The sequence below is a fragment of the Taudactylus pleione genome, unplaced genomic scaffold, assembly GCF_031769625.1.
Source record: "Taudactylus pleione unplaced genomic scaffold, aTauple2 ptg000092l, whole genome shotgun sequence".
NCBI classification, from domain to species: domain Eukaryota; kingdom Metazoa; phylum Chordata; class Amphibia; order Anura; family Myobatrachidae; genus Taudactylus; species Taudactylus pleione.
The window spans coordinates 5,916,757-5,936,061 of NW_028284494.1; the positions used below are offsets into that span (position 1 = coordinate 5,916,757).

General features: G+C 43.7%; 1 protein-coding gene across 7 annotated transcripts in view; it reads left to right on the forward strand.

Moving 5' to 3' along the window:
- ANKRD55 (ankyrin repeat domain 55) overlaps positions 1-19,305 on the forward strand; it is a 133,791-nt gene that overhangs the window by 108,454 nt on the left and 6,032 nt on the right. For 6 of the 7 annotated variants that reach the window (XM_088469473.1, XM_088469467.1, XM_088469469.1 and 3 more), the window contains one exon: positions 9,047-9,148. In XM_088469473.1, coding sequence (XP_088325599.1) covers positions 9,047-9,148 — 102 coding nt within the window. Of the gene's footprint in view, positions 1-9,046; positions 9,149-12,053; positions 12,101-19,305 lie in introns of all 7 variants that reach the window. The other variant, XM_088469472.1, reaches the window with a different exon arrangement.

The window sequence follows — 19,305 nt, forward strand, 5'->3', positions numbered from 1 at the left end:
AATGTGGAAATTTGAAAACGCATCTGTTAAATGCATCTGTTTCACAATAAGCCACTTGGGTACTTATTACCTGCCCTCTCTGAATATTAACACTAATGGAACGAAAAGAAAACAATCAGTAGTACTGATTTTTATTTAACATTAGTCATAAAACATTGTTTAGATGTAAACAAATATTTGGGGGGACCCTGCTGGATTCACTTGTTTAAAGTAAAATGTCTACTGAACACCACTCCAAGCAACCATATTACATGCACTTAATTTGTGAGCTATCAGTAATAGTGTGATTTCTGTGCACCTAGGCCCTCATTCAGAGCCGTTCGCTATTTGTGGTCGCTCGTTTAAAAACAAGGGGTGGCTATTCAAATGATCCGTACGCACATTGTAGTCTGTTCACACCTCTAAGTCTGAACGAGCGAGCAAAACATACGCTCGTTTATTTGTTAAAAACGCCCCCTGGCCGCTCGCATCCTACGTCATGTCCGCTATTTATTAGATTAATCGAGTACATCGACCAGCGTATGAACTGCTCGCTATTCTTGTGGTTGGTGTTTGCTACCACAAATTTGCGAGCAGTTCTGGCTAAAAAATAACCCAGTGACGTGGTCACTGACGCTGCTGTTTTAAATATGCACACCCATAAAACGCCCGTTTTGACCTTTAAGCACGCCTGCGTTCGGATCTCCACTCCCCATTTTCAAGCACCTTCCCCTGTTACCACCCACATACGCCTCATTCTGTCACTCAAAATAGCAGGCACTCGCTATATTGCGAACCAACGATTTTCGGCCGCACTGACTGGTTCGCGCATGTGTACTAAAAACCGTACGCATGCGCAGATGTGCAAACATCGCTCGGAACGAGCGTACTGCCGCTAACGAGCGGCTCTGAATGAGGGCCCTAGTCAATAATAACATTCTGTTAAATCCCCCTATTTAACACACACATTGCCCAGCATAGCACACGAAGGACTTGAACTCCAAAGCTCATACACTGCATCCAGACATCTAATACAAGGAGCTATTTGCTCATGTGTAGGAAGCCTGGTATTTCTAGCAATAAATTTAGAGAAATGTGAAGTAGTTACAGCTTCTCGGTTCTCTAAATTTGTTGTACTGGTAAACCACACAGGTTTATTTTTCAGACAGCAGCTGGTGTTCTCAGGATTTAATCATCTGTTTGTTTAATTACTTAGAATAGAGAATCTCCATTTGAATATTTTCCTTTTTATCTTTTAATACTAACAATATAAAGCAAGTTGTAATTGTTAGTTTACTTTAAACCATTGCAGCTAAGCAGATCTATGTAGTGTGCAGTGTGTCTCGTGTGAAGATAAAGTCACAGGGAGCACAAATAGTTAGTATAAAATATTTTTTACTAAACATAATGCATAAAATATAGATATATGAATTAAATGCCTACAATAACAGTGTAAAACCAATAATACATGAGCATCAGATAATAACTGAAGAAAATGACACTACTCGCAACACACTAATAAATAGCTGCATGTTGCAGCGCAATATGGAATGATCACAATGTATCAAACTTGTTAGTTCAAAATCAGTCACTGGTAAAGTTGTAGCCTAAAACTGCAACTATATATGACATGGGCAGGGCTTGACTCTCGCATTTATTCCTTGCACACATCAGGTCTGAGTCGCCACCTTCCGCTGTACATATCTGAGTGACAAGCAGCGCCATGTGGGTCTCCAGAGCACCTCATTCAAAGACCCACATGCGGTTTCCTAATTGCCTTTACAGCAGCACAGATCAAGTCAAGCCGCCCCCACCTCTCGTTAGCAATCCCATACTCCTGCAATCCGGGCTTTCAGAGCAGCTTATACACACAACCGGTGGCGGCTCCAGGGGTGGGGCTGCAGTACAGTCCAAAATTCAAATAGGGGAGCCACACCAACTGCCAGTGAGTCCTAGCCATGTATGTTTGGCAGCGTTTGAAATGGCAGTTGGTGTGACTCCCCTGTTTGAATTTTGGACTGTGCTGCAGCCCCACCTCTGGAGCCGCCACTGCACACAACCTCACGCTTCTCCCAAGCCTGTGCCCACGGGTGTACCCACCAGGATACTCCACCTTGACCTAGCGACAGGGGACTACAGTCACTGCACAGGACTGTCAGCCCTCCTTTCTCCTGTTAATCTCGGGTGCCGGAGCTACCACCGCTCATAGCCTCCACTGGTCTATTGGCCCGTACGCACGGGACGATCAGACAACGATCATTACTCTGATATATTATGCTATTGTGTGTGTTTAAGTGTAACGGCAATATAATACAAGTACAATACAAAACTTTATTTATCATTTAGCAAATCAATACAATGAACTGTCAATGAAATATCCATATAAGTCACCCCCAATAATAGTAAACAAGCAGATACTCTTACTTACATACAGTAACCTTAGATCAGAGCTGTTTTACAATATAACATATGTACTGGCTGTGGGATAAAAGCCATTGTGAAGTCAGTGCTTGGTATGAGTCAGTAGGAGTGTAAACTGTCTATCTGATGGTAATCTATTAAATAAGATATCATTTGGATGACTCCTATCAAATAAAATCCCCCCATGCCCTCTTTAAAATCCTCCACTCAAAGTTCCTGAACACAGGGCAACTTTAGGACAATCACATTCTGTGGTGACTCCAGAGATGGGGCTGCAGCACAGTCCAAAACTCAAATAGGGGAGTCAGTCCAACTGCCACCCCAAACATTGCCGGTCAGGACTGACTGGTAGTTGGTGTGGCTCCCCTATTTGAATTTTGGACTGCGGTGCAGCCCCACCTCTGGAGCCACCACTGATCGCATTCCCAGCTGTCTTGACTAAACGTTCAAGAGCACCTCGCTTGGCAACTGTACAGTTCCCATACCATACAGTGATACCATAAGTGAAAACACTTTCAATTATACATCAGTAAAAATTTAACTTTACTAAGACGTATCGCCCTTAGCCGCCTCAAAAGAAAAACATTGCTGTTCCTTTTTTTTTTTTTAAACGAACATAGGGCCAAATGTAATAGGTTGTCTGTTTTAGTAAATTGCGAGTTTTGTGCTAAACTCGCACTTTTTCACAACTCTCTAATGTAATGGGGTGTCAGTTCATGTAAACTCGCATTTTTTCAGAGTTACTAAAAATCTCCATTCTCAAATTCGCATCCAGATGTTTTCCCATTGAAAACTATCAACTCTCCCAATATAATAAGGTGCGAGTTTCAGACTCGCAAAAAAAAGATAACCAAAAGTCCCTAAATAATAGACCAGCTTCAGGATAGAGAGTATATCCTGAGCAGGTCAGATTAACACAGAAACATGCACATATCCATGAGATACGTGATTGTTTCTGCGTGTACTTATGCTTTATAAAGCCTGTCCTGGTTCTAAAAATACAGGGGACAAAATGGGTAGGGGTCCCCTGTATATCACGAACCAGCACAGGGCTTTGCTGAACCGGCCCTGGTTGTGGAGAAACAGGGGACAAAATGAGTAGGGGTCCCCTGTAATCTCCATAACCAGCACCAGTCTCTTTCAAGCGGGGGGGGGGGGGGGGGGTAATGGTACAGCCAGGGAAAACCTTTCACCGGTTTCCCGGCCACAGCATTACCCTGGGTTGTTGGGGACCCCTCCAATAAAGGGGTCCTCCTCTCCAGGGCACTCCAGGCCTCGGCTGATAGCTCAGGGCTATCCCCAGCACCCCTGGGCAGTGGGTGCCAGGTTGATAGTGTTATTGTGTAGTGTAAAATCGATGTTTAAATATTGTCTATAGCTGTGGTACAACACACCTCCAAAAAAGGCCGGAGCTGGTTATGCTTTGGGGGGGGGGGGCTGCACGTCTTTTTTCTTTTTTTTTAAACACACACATAAGCTGTCACGAATCTCACTGATCTGTGATGGCTTCTGTATAACTCGCACCTTTGACTGCTAGTCGCATTAAAAGGTGTCGGTTTACATAGTCCTTAATTCGCATATGTAGTAGCCTGGAGCTGAAAAGTTCACAGGCTATTACATTTGCGAGTTACAGCACAAACTTGCATCTTTAAAAAATGTGAGAAGGTGCGAATTTGTACTGTTACTAAAACTGACACCCTATTACATTTGGACCATAGTGGTTAACGACCATGAAAAGTCACTGGAGATCTGGATCCCCAAAAGACTTTTACCACAGCAATGGTCACAGCCTCTAAAATTACCGGCTGCTTACACATTTTACTTTCCTTCCTAATAGCAACTGCCAGCTCTGCTGTCTTGTTATATTTATTCTAATCTACTAGCCTCACTACCTCATTTCTATATGCACCCTGATCCCTATTGCTTATCAAACCAACGATGGCGATGTCATCTGCAGATCTTACAATCTTTACCGTTTGTGATAATGACACATAATCGTGGATAAATAAGGAATGAAGAAGGGGACTAGGGACGTGACCTTTCCGGACTCCAGTACTTAACATAACCTCCCGTAAACAAAATGACCTCATTTAACCACTTGAGGCCTGTTTATCAAAAAATAAAAAAATACATTTACAAGTATACCCATGTATGGCCAGAGCTGATAGTTTGGATAGTAAAGAAATCAGGATAATGGTATTAAAAGCAGAACTAAAATCTACAAATAAAACTCTGCATAAGACTACTTCTGCTCTAAATGAGTCAGCACGTGGTGTAAGACAGTGAGAATAGCATCATCTGTAGAACAATTAGCCCTATAAACAAATGGATCAAAATTGGTAGAAAACTTAGAGTTAGAGGCATATTTATCACAATCGCATCCTTGATGCGGATGGGATGTGATACTATCGCCCAAATTCACAATGCAATATTTGAATACATCACAAGGATATATCAAATATAACATGCAGGGACAGAGCTTGCGAGAAAGCTCTGTCCCTGCGACTCCTGTCCCTGCAATTCTCAGGGTATTTTTCGCAAAAAATACCCTGACACTGTACCTGCGCCACCGGCTGCCCCCTACATCCCCCCTTCTACACTAGTTCACTAGTACTCAGATGCCAACCGGACTTGATCCCAGTAGGACAACATTGCTAACAGCACCAGTGCAGACAGTCTAGGGAGACGGAGCACACAAAGACCAACGAGACAGAACAAAACACGATGAGAGTAGTCAAGGACAGGCCGAGTTCAAAAGGACATTAGAATGGAGAATGGTCAAATGACAGGCACAGGTCTGGGCAGGCTGAAGACTGGAGTAATCGTGGAAAATACAGGCAATGTTCAAAAAGGCAGGCAGCAACCAAAAGGTTAATCCAAAATACAATCAGAGGTCATACACAGAGGGTCCAATAATAAAAATCCAAAATACAGGAACAAGGACAAGACTGACTAGGTAGAACCAAACACCAGCTAGTGGGGAATGGCACTAAATGTATTTATGTTAGTAATAGCCAATTTGCTCCTGGGTAGAAATCATGTGATCAACACATGACTGCAAGTGCTGCTGATCAGCTGTTACTGAGGAGCAATAAGGAGCCTAGTCAGGCTAAAGCTGAGTACACACTAGATGATATGTGGCCCGATCCGGCTGATCGGGCCGACATATCGCCCATGTCGGCAAGTGTGTATGCACTATGACCTGGATGTAGGCGTGCAGGATACCGATGGTCTTAATACCAGTGCTGAAATCCTGACAGGTTCGGGTTAGGTAACGGGGTTAGGGTTAGGCATTAGAAGGAGGGTTAGCGTTAGGCACTAGGGGGGAGGTTAGATTTAGGCATCTGGAAGGGAGTGTTAGGTTTAGGGTACATGGAGGGGGAGGTTAGGGTTAGGTACCAGGGAGAGAGGGTTAGGGTTAGCTTAGGGGTTATGGTTCCACTTACCTTCATTCCTTATGGATGCTGGGATTCTGACTGTCGGGATGCCGCTGTTGGTATTCTGACCAGCTTCATCCAGACAGCCGGAATTTCTTACCCAGCTGCTATGACCGACTATGCGGTCCCACGGGGTTGTTCTTTACATCGACAGATCGAGCCCATGCTTGTGGAGGCGGCTGGTGAACAATCATTCACTAGATCGAGCAGTGTTTAAAACAACAACACAATATGTCTTTCATCGCATCGTGCATAGTCTGGGTACACACATCGTCTAGTCTTCCCGCCAAAATGAACCAGCTGCAAAAGAATCTCTACCAGCTCAGGAAGGCGAGGTGAAATATGGCTGTCTAGCAACTTCAGTACACAAAAGCCAAAACTACTGAAATTCAGACATATCGCGTCAGCTGTGCAGCACAGCTGATGGGCGGTATATCTGCAGACATATTGGCACATCGTGCTGTGTGTCCGAGCGGTCAGCCATCCGTCCGTCCATACACTTGCTGCAGAGGCTGCCAGTGAATGACATCACAGTTGGGCGGGCACATCTAAATGCCTGACCAGTTGTGACGTCAGGCACGACAGATCGTGCTGATGATTGGTAAGTGTGTATGCAGCTACATGCTACTGATAACCTAGACAGAATGTAAAAGAGGCAGAGCTGCAGCCACAGATGGGGCTGGTGCAAGTGTCAATGGTGCACGCGATGCTGCGCCTTTGTTGCCATGCTAAGCCAGAACCACCTGCGGTAATTACAGTGTGCAGAGATGCTGACGTGGGCATTTCAGGGCTCGCTCATTCAGGCACAAGCTGCTACACCAGGGGAAGGCTCATATGAGCATTGCATTTTAATTATTTTCTCTGGGAGAAGCCCAGAGAGCTGATGTACAGTAGCTGACCATGTAGGGGGCGTCGTCGTCAGTCTTTTTACATGAATAGGCCCCGCCCTATCACAACATTTTATCCCCACCCCCTCCCTACAGACTCACAGTAATTATCTCTCAATCCTGCCAACTTCAATGGGAAGTGGGATGGATGCAGGAGATCCACCCACTCTTCCGGGGGTGCGTGGGGGACTACACAAAAAATCAGGAGTCTCCTGCAACTTCCAGGAGAGTAGATAAGTGCGATTTGCATATTATCACAGCCGCAACTCCAGCAACAGACGCAAGAGTGGATGCAGCAGCGTCCACCCCTGACTCAGGCCCTTAATGTGCCCCTACACCATCAAAACATTTCATTACCAATGAAGTCAGGGCAATCGGATGGCAATCCTTTAAATACTTTGGTGTGTTACTTTTTGGGACTGGAACAGTAGTTGTTGCTTTAAAGCATTGTTTCCGCTACATTGGAGAAGGTTTTAAGGGGGTCACTACAGGAGCGGCATCCTCGGGGCCTACACAGGGTCAGTGTGACCCTATCGGGAACAGGTGCCACTCCTGCCTAGAACAGGTGCCCAGTGGCACTTGTTCCCGGATGGGGGCTCAGCTGCCGCGGTTATGTTCTACTGCTTGCAGCAACACAATCAGTGCTGCTGCATACAGCGCAGAGCGGCTCCCGACTGAGTCCACTCATGGATGTCCATGACACATCACGTCAGTGATGCTGATGAGGGGACTAAAGAGCAGCTCTGCCAGAGTCGGGAAGACAGGTGAGTAATCAGGGGCGGGGATGGAGGCAGTAAGGCCCTGTGTGGCTTTTTGGTGGGCTTCATGTGACTGGGGGGGGAGGGTGTACACAAAAGGCCTATATTTTAACAACACAGAGGTGATTGGGTTAACACTAGTTTTCTACTAATTACACCTATGTCTATGAATATAATATTAAGAATACATAGGATATTGTGCAAGAACAATATTGGACATTTTATAAACTTGTGCCTAAAAAAAACATAACCATACTTGCCGACTTTTTAAAACTCCTCTCCGGGAGAACCCCCAAAGAGGAGACGCAGCTAGCCACCGCATGGATCGGGCCGAGCTTCTATGTCATTAGGCTCCGCCCAGTCATGGCAAACTGCTGCAAATCACGGGACAGCAAGACTTTTGCTTTCAGTTTCAGAACTGAAGTAGCAAAATTACATTTACAGTCTTATTGGTTCCTATGGGTTACACAATTTTTTTGTAAAAGTCAGATGCTGTGTTGGACACCAAGTGGCCACAACTACAGACGAATGTGGCAGCCAGATTTACCACCAGTTGCGGCTCCTATCCTCTCAGATGAAGGGGCCTGCCCGTGCTGCAGTCTGGACTCGGAGACAGTCTTGGCACCTGTGTAATAACTCTGGCAGGTGCCGAGTCTGGCACATGTGCGCAAACACCAGCTTCTAGGGACTGCATTGGCTGCAGCACCTAGAAGCCAGGTAGAACTGACGGCTAGGCATAGGACTGGCTTCCTATTGTTAATCATAGCTCGGATTGGCAGTCCCAGGAGTAGAAAACACCTCTCCATAGGACTGCCTGTCTTGGTTGTCATTAGCAGATAATGCTTCCAATGGGAAGCCACTACTAGAGTGAACCCACTATGGGGCCCGCAGCCTTAACAATCACAATTAGAATCTGCACTTACACCTCCCCCATGCTGGGTGCAAAAGATCCATCAGAAAAAGGCATCCCGATGACATACGCACAACAATTCATAATAGCACAGAACTCTGGCTACATGCCTATGACACTGCTACGTCACTCCCCCAAAACAGCTCCATTGTGTGCATGGTAGCAACCCAGATGACACAGAGAGCTGTCCATTTCATGCACCAAAAGAAACAGCTGCACACGGAGCCTGTCAAGGTGCGTATAGTATGTATGTTGCAATTGATGTGCAATTTACTAAGATTCGCTAGATGCATCCACTTTGGAAATTGCATGTGCTGGGGTTCTGACATGAGTTAGATGCTTCTAAAAGCATTTGCCCCGTGCGGGTGTTATAACTTTAATCATGCCAGTCAGCGGCTTCGTGGTATGTTTAAAGATATATTGAAAATGCTGTAGGAAGCATTTCATCTGTGCCAGGTGCCCGGTGAGGTGACATTATCACTGCCAACCTCCTGACCACATACCGAGAATCCGAGATGTGTATATTACACTAAACAAATTGGTGCAAATCCATCTGTCAATAGAAATGTGTTTTTACATTTTATTTAAGTAATAATGTGAGAACATGCCTTTAATATGTGATTCACTATCAATAATATTTATAATTCTTTCCAGGTCATAACTCTCCCCGTCTATCCCAGGATATGCCAAGAACAAGAGAATTCCGTCTAACACGGAATAACTTGGCCCCAATACCGGATCACTGTGTTAAGAAAAGTAAGTACATATGTTACATTTTATCATCTGAAATGGAGCCTAGGGTATGTTGCAAAAAAAAAAATCGATATTTTTCTCTTTCGTTTCTCCTATTCAGTTTTTTTTATCTATGGAAAATGAAAGTAGCTGATGTTATGAACATTTTAATGGTCTGGTTTCATTTTATCTCTCACCAGTAAATATAGTAACATTCCAGTGTATACAGAAATAAGGGCGCTCCGAAATGGCATTTACATTAATATTAACTATGGGTCTGATTAAGAGTTGTACGTAAACCCGATGGTTTAAGCACAATTCTGATGTTTAACAATCGGCGCACATGCTGGATTTGTACTGGGCATGTGCCGATCACTGACCGATACAGCGGTCGCAGTTCCCCCTAAGCTGGAGCAGGACTGACATACTGTAGCCATTTGGGGTGGGAAAGGCATGATGATGGCCAGCGTTCGGCCCCGTTATTAACGCATGCCGAGGCCAGTCTTCCGATGCAGCTTCACTGGCCCCAGCAGAGTGAAAACATTGGCCACTGCCCTGAGGGTTACCCCAATGGCCAATGTTTTCGCAGATTATCCGATACTGCGCCCTCAGATGCAGTAGCAAATCCCAGAAGCTTGCAGGAGGCTTCTATAGTATTTACACAAGACGCCTCCTGCGGTATTAGCATTTTAATACACAGCAGCTGCGTCCAAAGTGTGTACCTTGTCGATCTCGGAATCAGGCCCAATATATACAAAAATCTATTAATCTTTTAGAAAGAATAAGTAACAGGACACACTAGGCATGAAAGGCCCCAGTCCCATCGAGGGCATGTAATGTAGGAGCCCATGAAATAATGTTTGTTCTGCAGCGTGCCACTGAAAGGGCTTGTACAGCCACTATAGGAGTGTGGCCATCCACTAGAGAGGTGTTGCCAGCGGAGTGGGTATGAAATACCTGCGGATGAAGAGGTATCCAGACCCTGGAAGCCCGGCTAGGACAGAACCCTGACTGGCTGGTAAGTATACTATCCCTTCCCTCCTCCCCCCCCCCCTAACCCTCCTATTGTAATGCCTAACTCTAATCTCCCTGGGGGGTGCCTAACCATAACCCCCCCGCCGGTGGTGCCTAACCCTAACCTCCCTTCCCCGTACCCTAAACCTAAGTATCCCAGGGGGGAGTGCCTAACCCCCCACATGGTTCCTAACTGTAACCCCCACTCCCCGCAGCCTAACCCTAACACTCCCGGGGGGTGTCTAATCTTAAGTTCCCCTGGGGATGCCTAAGCCTAACACCCCCCCCCACGGCTAATGCTTACCTGTGTCTGGTGTCATACAATCGGGATGCTGGCTGTTGGGATTCAGACGCCGGTATACTGATGCATATGGGGATACTGGCATCTGTATTTTACCCGGCGGCGCTATATCGACCACCAACATCTCATCTGCCAAGATGTAAACTACATCCTGTTGCCAGCCACTAGAAAAGTCTAAATTGTATAGAACACTCACACATTATCATAACCCTCCAACAATGAAAGTTATAGGGCCGTATACAATTAGGAGCGAAAAGTCCGGTTTTGCGAAAAAGTTTTGCCGATGACGTAATTTTCGCCAGTTTTCTCCGTATTCAATTTCAGACACTTTTCGCAGGTGCGGAAAGTAAATGCATAGAAACCTCCGATAAGTTATCACCAATGAATAGGTGTCGAAAAAAAGTGCAAAATTGGGGTTTGGGGGTAAAAGTAAAAAAAAAAACACCCAACACCCATGGGACAGCCCCCCTAAGGATAACTGCGTTAAAAAAAATCTTAAAAAAGACTTCTGGACACCCCCAAAAAAGTACTTTTGTTTTGGGGGCGAAAAAAACAAAGTTGGGGTACAAAGTTGAAAACCAGCGAAATAGACTCCAGGGGGGGGGGGTTTGTATGCCCCAGGTGTTTTTTGATTGTAGGTGGTTGAGGTAGGTGGATTTTCATGAGTTTTAAAACTATCAACTTCAAAATATGCTACTACCCATTTTCATGTACCCCAAATTTAATGGGACTAGTTATTTTCTCTACAAATATGCTATTCTTCACCACTTTTTAAAAGAGGCAAAATAGCAACCTATTGAGACCATTTAAAGTGGCCAAATACCTTCAGCAGGGCTACTCTGGGGTACCCATAGTGATCCCCCATGCATGTCAGTGCATCATTTGGGGGGTGTCATGCTGATTTCCCCAAAACTGACAGTACTTTTCGATGATTTCAGTTTTGCCGTGTCCCGTTTTCGCCAATTTGGAATTGAATACGGGGATAAGCGGGAACGATTGCGATTACTTTTTCGCACACAAAACCTCCGATGATGGCTAAAAGTCCGGCAACAGACTTTTCGCAGCTAATTGAATACGGGCCATAGACTCATATGTATATGCAACTACATCCCAAAGTATATTAAGTGATATAGTAGAAATAGATAATAGATACTAGAAAATAACCAAAACAAATAATTCTATATAATGAGTGAGGAATAGCACCCCTAAAACTAAGTAAGCAGCTAATCTATATACTTGTGCTATGCTGTAAAACAATTATATACATTGTATACAATAAAGGAGCCTGGTGTCAACAGTACTTAAATCTGCAACACGTCATTGAGGTCACACTCAGCTAGATCCTACAACATCGTACATGGTGCAGCTTTCCCAAGGTGACTGAACTTCCCGTCTCCTACTATAACTCCAGCATAATCCACAGCACATGAATGAGACCCTCCTGACACCCATGTGGGCTGCCCACGCTCACAATACTATTTTATACTTGCAACTCTCGCTCCCGCTTTGTCCTCTCAGTAAATTTCCTCTGCTGTCAGTCCACTTATACTCCCTGCGTTTACCCCTCCTGGAGTTTTCCCTGATCATTTTGTTTTCATCTTCTTTTATTTCCAGAACAACAAAGAGGAAAGATTTGCAAGTGTAAAAAAATATTATGAGAGGTACAGTACAGTGTCACGGCTGCAAGCATTCTTCTATTCTTCTCCTGTTTATGGAGCTCGACTACTTTTGCTGGAACCAATGTGACTTGAGTGCAAGTAATGGCAAGATACAGGGACAAGATAGCAAGGCTTTAGTACACATGGATCAGACTGATGAAGATACAGGCAGGGACAAGACAGCAAGTCTTTGGTATGTGTGCAATCAGACTAGATGGCAAGGCTTTGGTACATGTGCCATCAGACTAGATGGCAAGGCTTTGGTACATGTGCAATCAGATTAGACAGCAAGTCTTTGGTACATGTGCAATCAGACTAGATGGCAAGTCTTTGGTACACGTGGAGTTAAATTGAGAAAACATGGCAGTAGCAAGGATTAACTAGGGACCAGGGAGCTTGAGAGAATTCACAAGTACAATCTGACAGCAGTACTGTAGGCTCTACAAGGGTTGGGTACGAGATGCCAGCATTCAGGATCCCGCCAGCCAGAATCCCGACTAGGTTAGCATCCCGACAGTTGAAGAAAAGTATACCTCCCCGGTGCCTAAACCTAACTTCCCCCTAGTGCCTAAAACTAACCCTCCCTACCCGGTGCCTACACCTAACCCTCCCCCTTTAGTGCCTAACCCTAACCCTCCAACTAGTGCCTAACGTTTAATCCTAACTCTAATCCTCCCCCCAACCCCACTGCTTACCTTCTGGATTCCGGCGGTCGGGATGTTGGCACTGGTATTCCAATAGGTGTTGGGATTCCGGCGTCGGCATTGTGACTGTCAGAATCCCTGCTGATGGGATATTAAACGTATCCCCTCTACAATAATCAAACGCTGGAGTGCTGGGCTGATCTCCCTTAAATAGAGATTGGCTGTCTGACATCAACAGTCCAAGTTTACAAATAGGACCAGGGGACGCACAGCATAGGACGCACATGTGCAGTGTTTCCCCTGGTCTGAAGGAGAAGGTGGGCTCTTCGGTTGACTCCGGTGACTGCTTCGTAACACTCTGGTAATTGTTGCCAGCGCCGCTTGTGGCAGTACGGTTTTTGGGAATTATTCAAGAAAGATTGGAGAGAGATAAAATTGTGAGAGATAAACTACCAACCAATCTGCTCCCAACTGTAATTTTTCAAACACAGCCTGTGATATGGCAATTAGGAGCTTAGTAAATGGACCTCTTTGTTTCAAAAATGACAGTTAGGAGCTGATTGGTTGGTACTATGGGGTCTATGTACTAAGCCTTGAAGACAGATAAAGTGGATGGAGATAAAGTACCAACCAACAAACCAACCAATCAGCATCTGTCATTTTCAAACACAGCCTGTAAAGTGACAGTTAGGAGCTGTTTGGTTGGTACTTTGGGGTCTATGTACTAAAGGCACACATCCACTAGAAGACAGACAAATGTCTGCACGATTACGACATTGTAATCGTTCAGTCGTTTGTCAGTCTGTACTGTGCCTACACTGAATGATCAGTCGTGCAGTGTAGGCACATCAATCACCCCCAGAACATGCTCAACCTGACGTTATCGTCAGGTTGTTCAGCATGTTTGGCCAATGATAGATGTCTAAAACGACCAGCGGGAGCGCGCATCGCTGGTCGTTTTAGACATTTTAATGAACGATTTGCGAATGGTTAATGAACGATATCGTTATCGTTCAATCGCTCATTTTAATCGTGTAGTGGATGTTTGCCTTAAGACTTGGATGGAGAAAAGTGGACGGAGATAAAGTAACAACCAAACAGCTCCTAACTGTTGTTTTTCAAACACAGCCTGTGACATGGCAGTTAGGAGCTGATTGGCTGGTAATTTATCTCAGTTCATTTTATCTCCATCCAAGGCTTAATAAATAGACCCCTTTATCCTCATCCACTTTATCTCTCTCCAAGGCTTAGTACATAGACCCCTTTATCTCTCTCCACTTTTTCTCCCTCCAGCTTTCACGAATACCCCTCTCTGGGCCTGATTTAGAGGCGCTCGCAAAAGCAAGCGCTCACTCTGAATCAGGTGCTTGTTTTTCTCGGAGCGGCCTCTTGGCCGCTCGCATTACTGTGGGTTACCACCCACAGCTTATGCGAGCGGCCATGATGATGGTCGCGATGGTCAAGACCATCGTGACCATCGGGCTTGCAACGAGACCCTTGTGGTAGGGTCTCATAGCCGCAAGCCCCAGAGAGCTTTCGACTCTTAACAGAGCCGGAAGCTCTCTCACTGACATCACTGGTGATGTCAGTGAGGCCGCCCACAAACGGCAGGCGTTCACTTGGGAACGCCTCCGTTTGTGTAGCCACCTCCCGGCCACGCCTACAAAAGGGGCCGAGCTGTCGACCAACATCGACAGCCGCCCCTTTTGTAGTGAGTCCCGGAGCGAGCGCTTTTTGCGTGCGCACTGGCCCACCATCGACCCGGTTGCGAGTGCACAGCGCTTGCGACCAGGTCTGAATCAGGCCCTCTGTTCCCTTCAATCCACATCTTTACCGCACTAATCACCGTACTGTACATCCAAATACAGCACCGGTGATATCATCCCAAAGCTGCGGACAGAACATATCTGCTTTGTGTACTCCAGCATTGTGTAGTGTCTCGGTCAATAGCGTGGAGCCCGGCTCTAGTGAAATAAACAGAGGAGTTTTCAAATGTTGTGCAATAAGCCGATATTATTGCCCATGCATAGGTGTGCACCAGTCTCTAAACTGTGGCATTACACGTTTATTTACTTGTAAACCCCGGGTAATATTTACTGAAGCTCAAATACAATTGGCTATAAAATGAGGCATCTCCAGTTCTCCACCCTTGAGCTCCTGATCAAGCATAGGTTACCTGGTCATTTCGCCAGGGGAACCCAGATAGTGAATACAGTATATTGGGACTAGAACTTAAGCGTGGTTTATTGCTTGACCAGTATAAGGCACACCTTTGTACATTATTCTAAAGTGCTGCCAACTATGCATAGTTTACAGGGTCACTTTTCTGTCAAGCAAATACATGTAAGTCACACTGTGTACTGTGTAAGTGGACCTTAGTCCATTGGTCAAATGCCATCATGATGTGTTTGCTGAGCCTGATTATAACAGAATAGTTTTGCACTTTAAATACTCTTCTCTGATCAGATTCTGTTGTAGGGTCTTGACAAATGTCCAGAACTGGATCTAAATGTCGACACCAATATATGTTTCCCCATTTATTTGAAAAAATATAAATATATATAAAACTGAAACATAGAAACTGAATATATGTCTGCAGTGCTTGCATCTCAGTGACAGTTGAAAATTAAGGTCCATAATGCAAAGTACAGTAGTAAACCCTACATGTATATGGTAATATAAAATAGCCTTATGACTAAAGGCCCACACCCGTGGTGCAATTCTTTTACACGATTTGGCCATTTTCGATCGATTGGAACGACCAATCGTTTAAAAAGTGGCGTGTGTGGGGATGATAATGATGGCGATGTGCGCTCCCGCTGCCGCTGATCGTGGTCACTGATCTCTTGAACGTGCAGAAAGATCTCGACCTGTCCCATATATAATCATATAAGTAATATATTAGGTAATGGGGGTGCAGCCCTGATCAACCAATTTTAATCATGAAGTTGAAAGAAAGAGTCAGGGGTTGTGTTTAGTGGGCACATAAATAAGAAATTGAGATTTATTAAAATATAACTTTTATTTGATATTAAACTGAGATTATCCCAATTCAAGGGAATTACACAGTGAAAAATAGAGGTTAAAAAGAGGATTATATTGACAGAAAATTTACAATAAGTGCAAGGAAGTTAGAAGTAATGTGAGTAAACACAATTAAAAAGCAGGATCCACTAATAAGTCTTCAGTATTATGGGATGATACCCTGTAACTAGATGTGATGGGAGTATATTAGGTGTCTACTAAAACACTCCAGTAAATTCAGGGTGTTAGTAGGTTGAATAATTAGCTATAAATAATTTAATATGGACTTATTTTATTTTTTAATTTATTTATTAACAGTTTCTTATATAGCGCAGCATATTCCATTGCACTTTACAATTGGAAACATTTATAGACCAAAACAGGATAATAACAGACAGACATAGAGATAAGAGGGCCCTGCTTGCAATCTTACAATCTATAGGGTTATAAATTATAGACTTATAATTCCTATATATTTCTATAATTAGATTTATTTACTTCCCAATCTCACTATAATAATAGGTGCATGAGATACAGAAGCGATCAACAGATCAATCTTAATTAGGTATAGTAGTATTAGATCCAGATCTAAAAATCACTAAGAAGATTAACACAGTCAGTGTTATGAAACTAATTAAATCATCATCATGTTTTCCCAAATAATATCCATCCAGGTAGAATCTTTATACCATTCATATAGGAGAAGTAGAGTGGTTTTATCAACACTGCATCATATTCGTGAATGTTGCAAAATGTATTGCTATTTTAAAGTGGTTACTAATATTGGATGGCAACAGTATCTTTGTAACTGCTGCTTTAAGTATCTAGGATAATTCCTTCCTCTTATAATTACCATCAATTTACCACAAAAAATGATCACATAATAAAAAAGGGTTCCAATCCGGATCAGACCTGGAATTTAGCCGGCGCCGACCCAGGACATTCCCGAGTTGGCGCCGTTCACACCGGAGTCGGGTCTGCATATACCCGGCTTTTGCGGCGTTGAAGTGGACGCTTGGAGGTGACGTCATCTCCAAGTGCCACTGAAGTCGGACCAATCTGCCGGCATGCGGCGTGCTCCAGGTCATCATGACCCAGAGTGCAGCGTTCACACTGCAGGGTTTCACGGGTTACTCCCGTGTTAAACCCTGCTAGTTGCCAGGGTTGGATTGCTGGGTCACCCAACCCGGCGATCCAACCCTCTCCCCTTTTACACCAGGGAGCTGCCCGGGTTAACCCTGCAATAACCTGGGTTTTAGCTCCGGTGTAAAAGGGGTATTAGTGTTATGAAACTAATTAAATCAGCATCATGTTTTCCCAAATAATATCCATCCAGGTAGAATCTTTATACCATTCATATAGGAGAAGTAGAGTGGTTTTATCAACACTGCATCATATTCGTGAATGTTGCAAAATGTATTGCTATTTTAAAGTGGTTACTAATATTGGATGTCAACAGTATCTTTTGTAACTGCTGCTTGTATATATCTAGGATAATTCCTTCTCCTGTATGTGAGAAATTTCCTCAAATACATCCTTACAGGGACTGGGGCATCATTAATAATATCTAATTAATTATTTTTTATTATGTGAGAATTTTTTGTGGTAAATTGATGGCAATTATAAGAGGAAGGAATTATCCTAGATATATACAAGCAGCAGTTACAAAAGATACTGTTGACATCCAATATTAGTAACCACTTTAAAATAGCAATACATTTTGCAACATTCACGAATATGATGCAGTGTTGATAAAACCACTCTACTTCTCCTATATGAATGGTATAAAGATTCTACCTGGATGGATATTATTTGGGAAAACATGATGATGATTTAATTAGTTTCATAACACTGACTGTGTTAATTTTCTTAGTGATTTTCAGATCTGGATCTAATACTATTATACCTAATTAAGATTGATCTGTTGATCGCTTCTGTATCTCATGCACTTATAATTATAGTGAGATTGGGAAGTAAATAAATCTAATTATAGAGATAGATATATATATATATATATATATATATATATATATATAGGAATTATAAGTCCATATTAAATTATTTATAGCAAATTATTCAACCTACTAACACCCTGAATTTCCTGTAGTGTTTTAGTAGACACCTAATAAACTCCCATCACATCTGGGGCCTGATTCAGAGCCGCTAGCAAGCGCTGAGCGTTCGCAAGTGGCTCAATGTTATAGCCCTGCACATGCGCCGCATCCGACGTGCACATGCGCGTGCTCCGCAGACCAACTAAAGTATTGACGCTCCAGGGCTCGCAACAAGACGGGGCGGCTGTCGATGCGGATTGACAGCTCGCCCCATTTTGCGTGCGGGTAGGGGGGATGGCCGGACAAACGCAGGCGTTCCCTCAGGAGTGCCTGGTGTTTGTAGTAGTGGACTTCCTGCTCTATCAGAGCAGGGAGTCCATTCGGGCTTGCAGCAGCTAGACCCTACCTCAGGGTCTTGTCGCAAGCCCGATGGTCACGATAATCGCGACGGTCTCCAGCCCACTCGCACAAGCTGTAGGGTGGTCACCCACAGCTTTGCAAGCAGCCTGCAGACAAAAAAAAAAACGCCCACAGACCCAGCGAGCGGCCAGCGGCTGCGAGCGAGTCTGAATCAGGGCCCTAGTTACAGGGTATCATCCCATAATACTGAAGACTTATTAGTGGATCCTGCTTTTTAATTGTGTTTACTCACATTATTTCTAACTTCCTTGCACTTATTGTAAATTTTATGTCAATATAAACCTCTTTTTAACCTCTATATTTCACTATGTAATTCCCTTGAGTTGGGATAATCTTAGTTTAATATCGAATAAAAGTTATATTTTAATAAGTCTCAATTTCTTATTTGTGCGCCCACTAAACGCAACCCCTGACTCTTTCTTTCAACTTCATGATTTGGCACACATTGTTCCGTGTGCCGGTCGTTTGTACAATCGTTCCATGTGTAGGCACAATATAATTTGTTCAGGATTTCCACCTCTAATAACCCCCTAAATAGCTTTAGCCACAATCTCACATTGTTTCAGCTTTATAGAAAAAAAATATTACTCAAGGTGGCAATATTTACAGAATTACAGAACAAATGTGTTTTGGTCATAGCAAAATAGATAGGTACTTTTCAGTGTCAAACAGAGCAGCAAATTATAATTACTGAGAAAACAAAGATGTGTATTTTACCATGGACTAAGGAAATCCTGTTTCCTGATGCCATATCCAGCCAGGAATTCAGGATGTTTACCGCATGTTTTTCAATTACATTTCATGTTAGTAATATGGCTCATATTTTTATAAGAATGTGTTTTATAGTAACATTTTTGTAATGCTTTGTACATTGTGGAGACAGAAGAAAATAAAAATATCACTATGGGGAAAATGTATTCATTATCGGGTCTTAGACATGTCAGTTATACGTTTTTATCACAGCTACTCGCTGCAGTAAGAAATTATGATTTGCTCGTCCCTGCAGTGTGTAAGTAGTGAAGGGATCGCACATCACTACATCTTCAGGAGAAGGTGCACACACAAA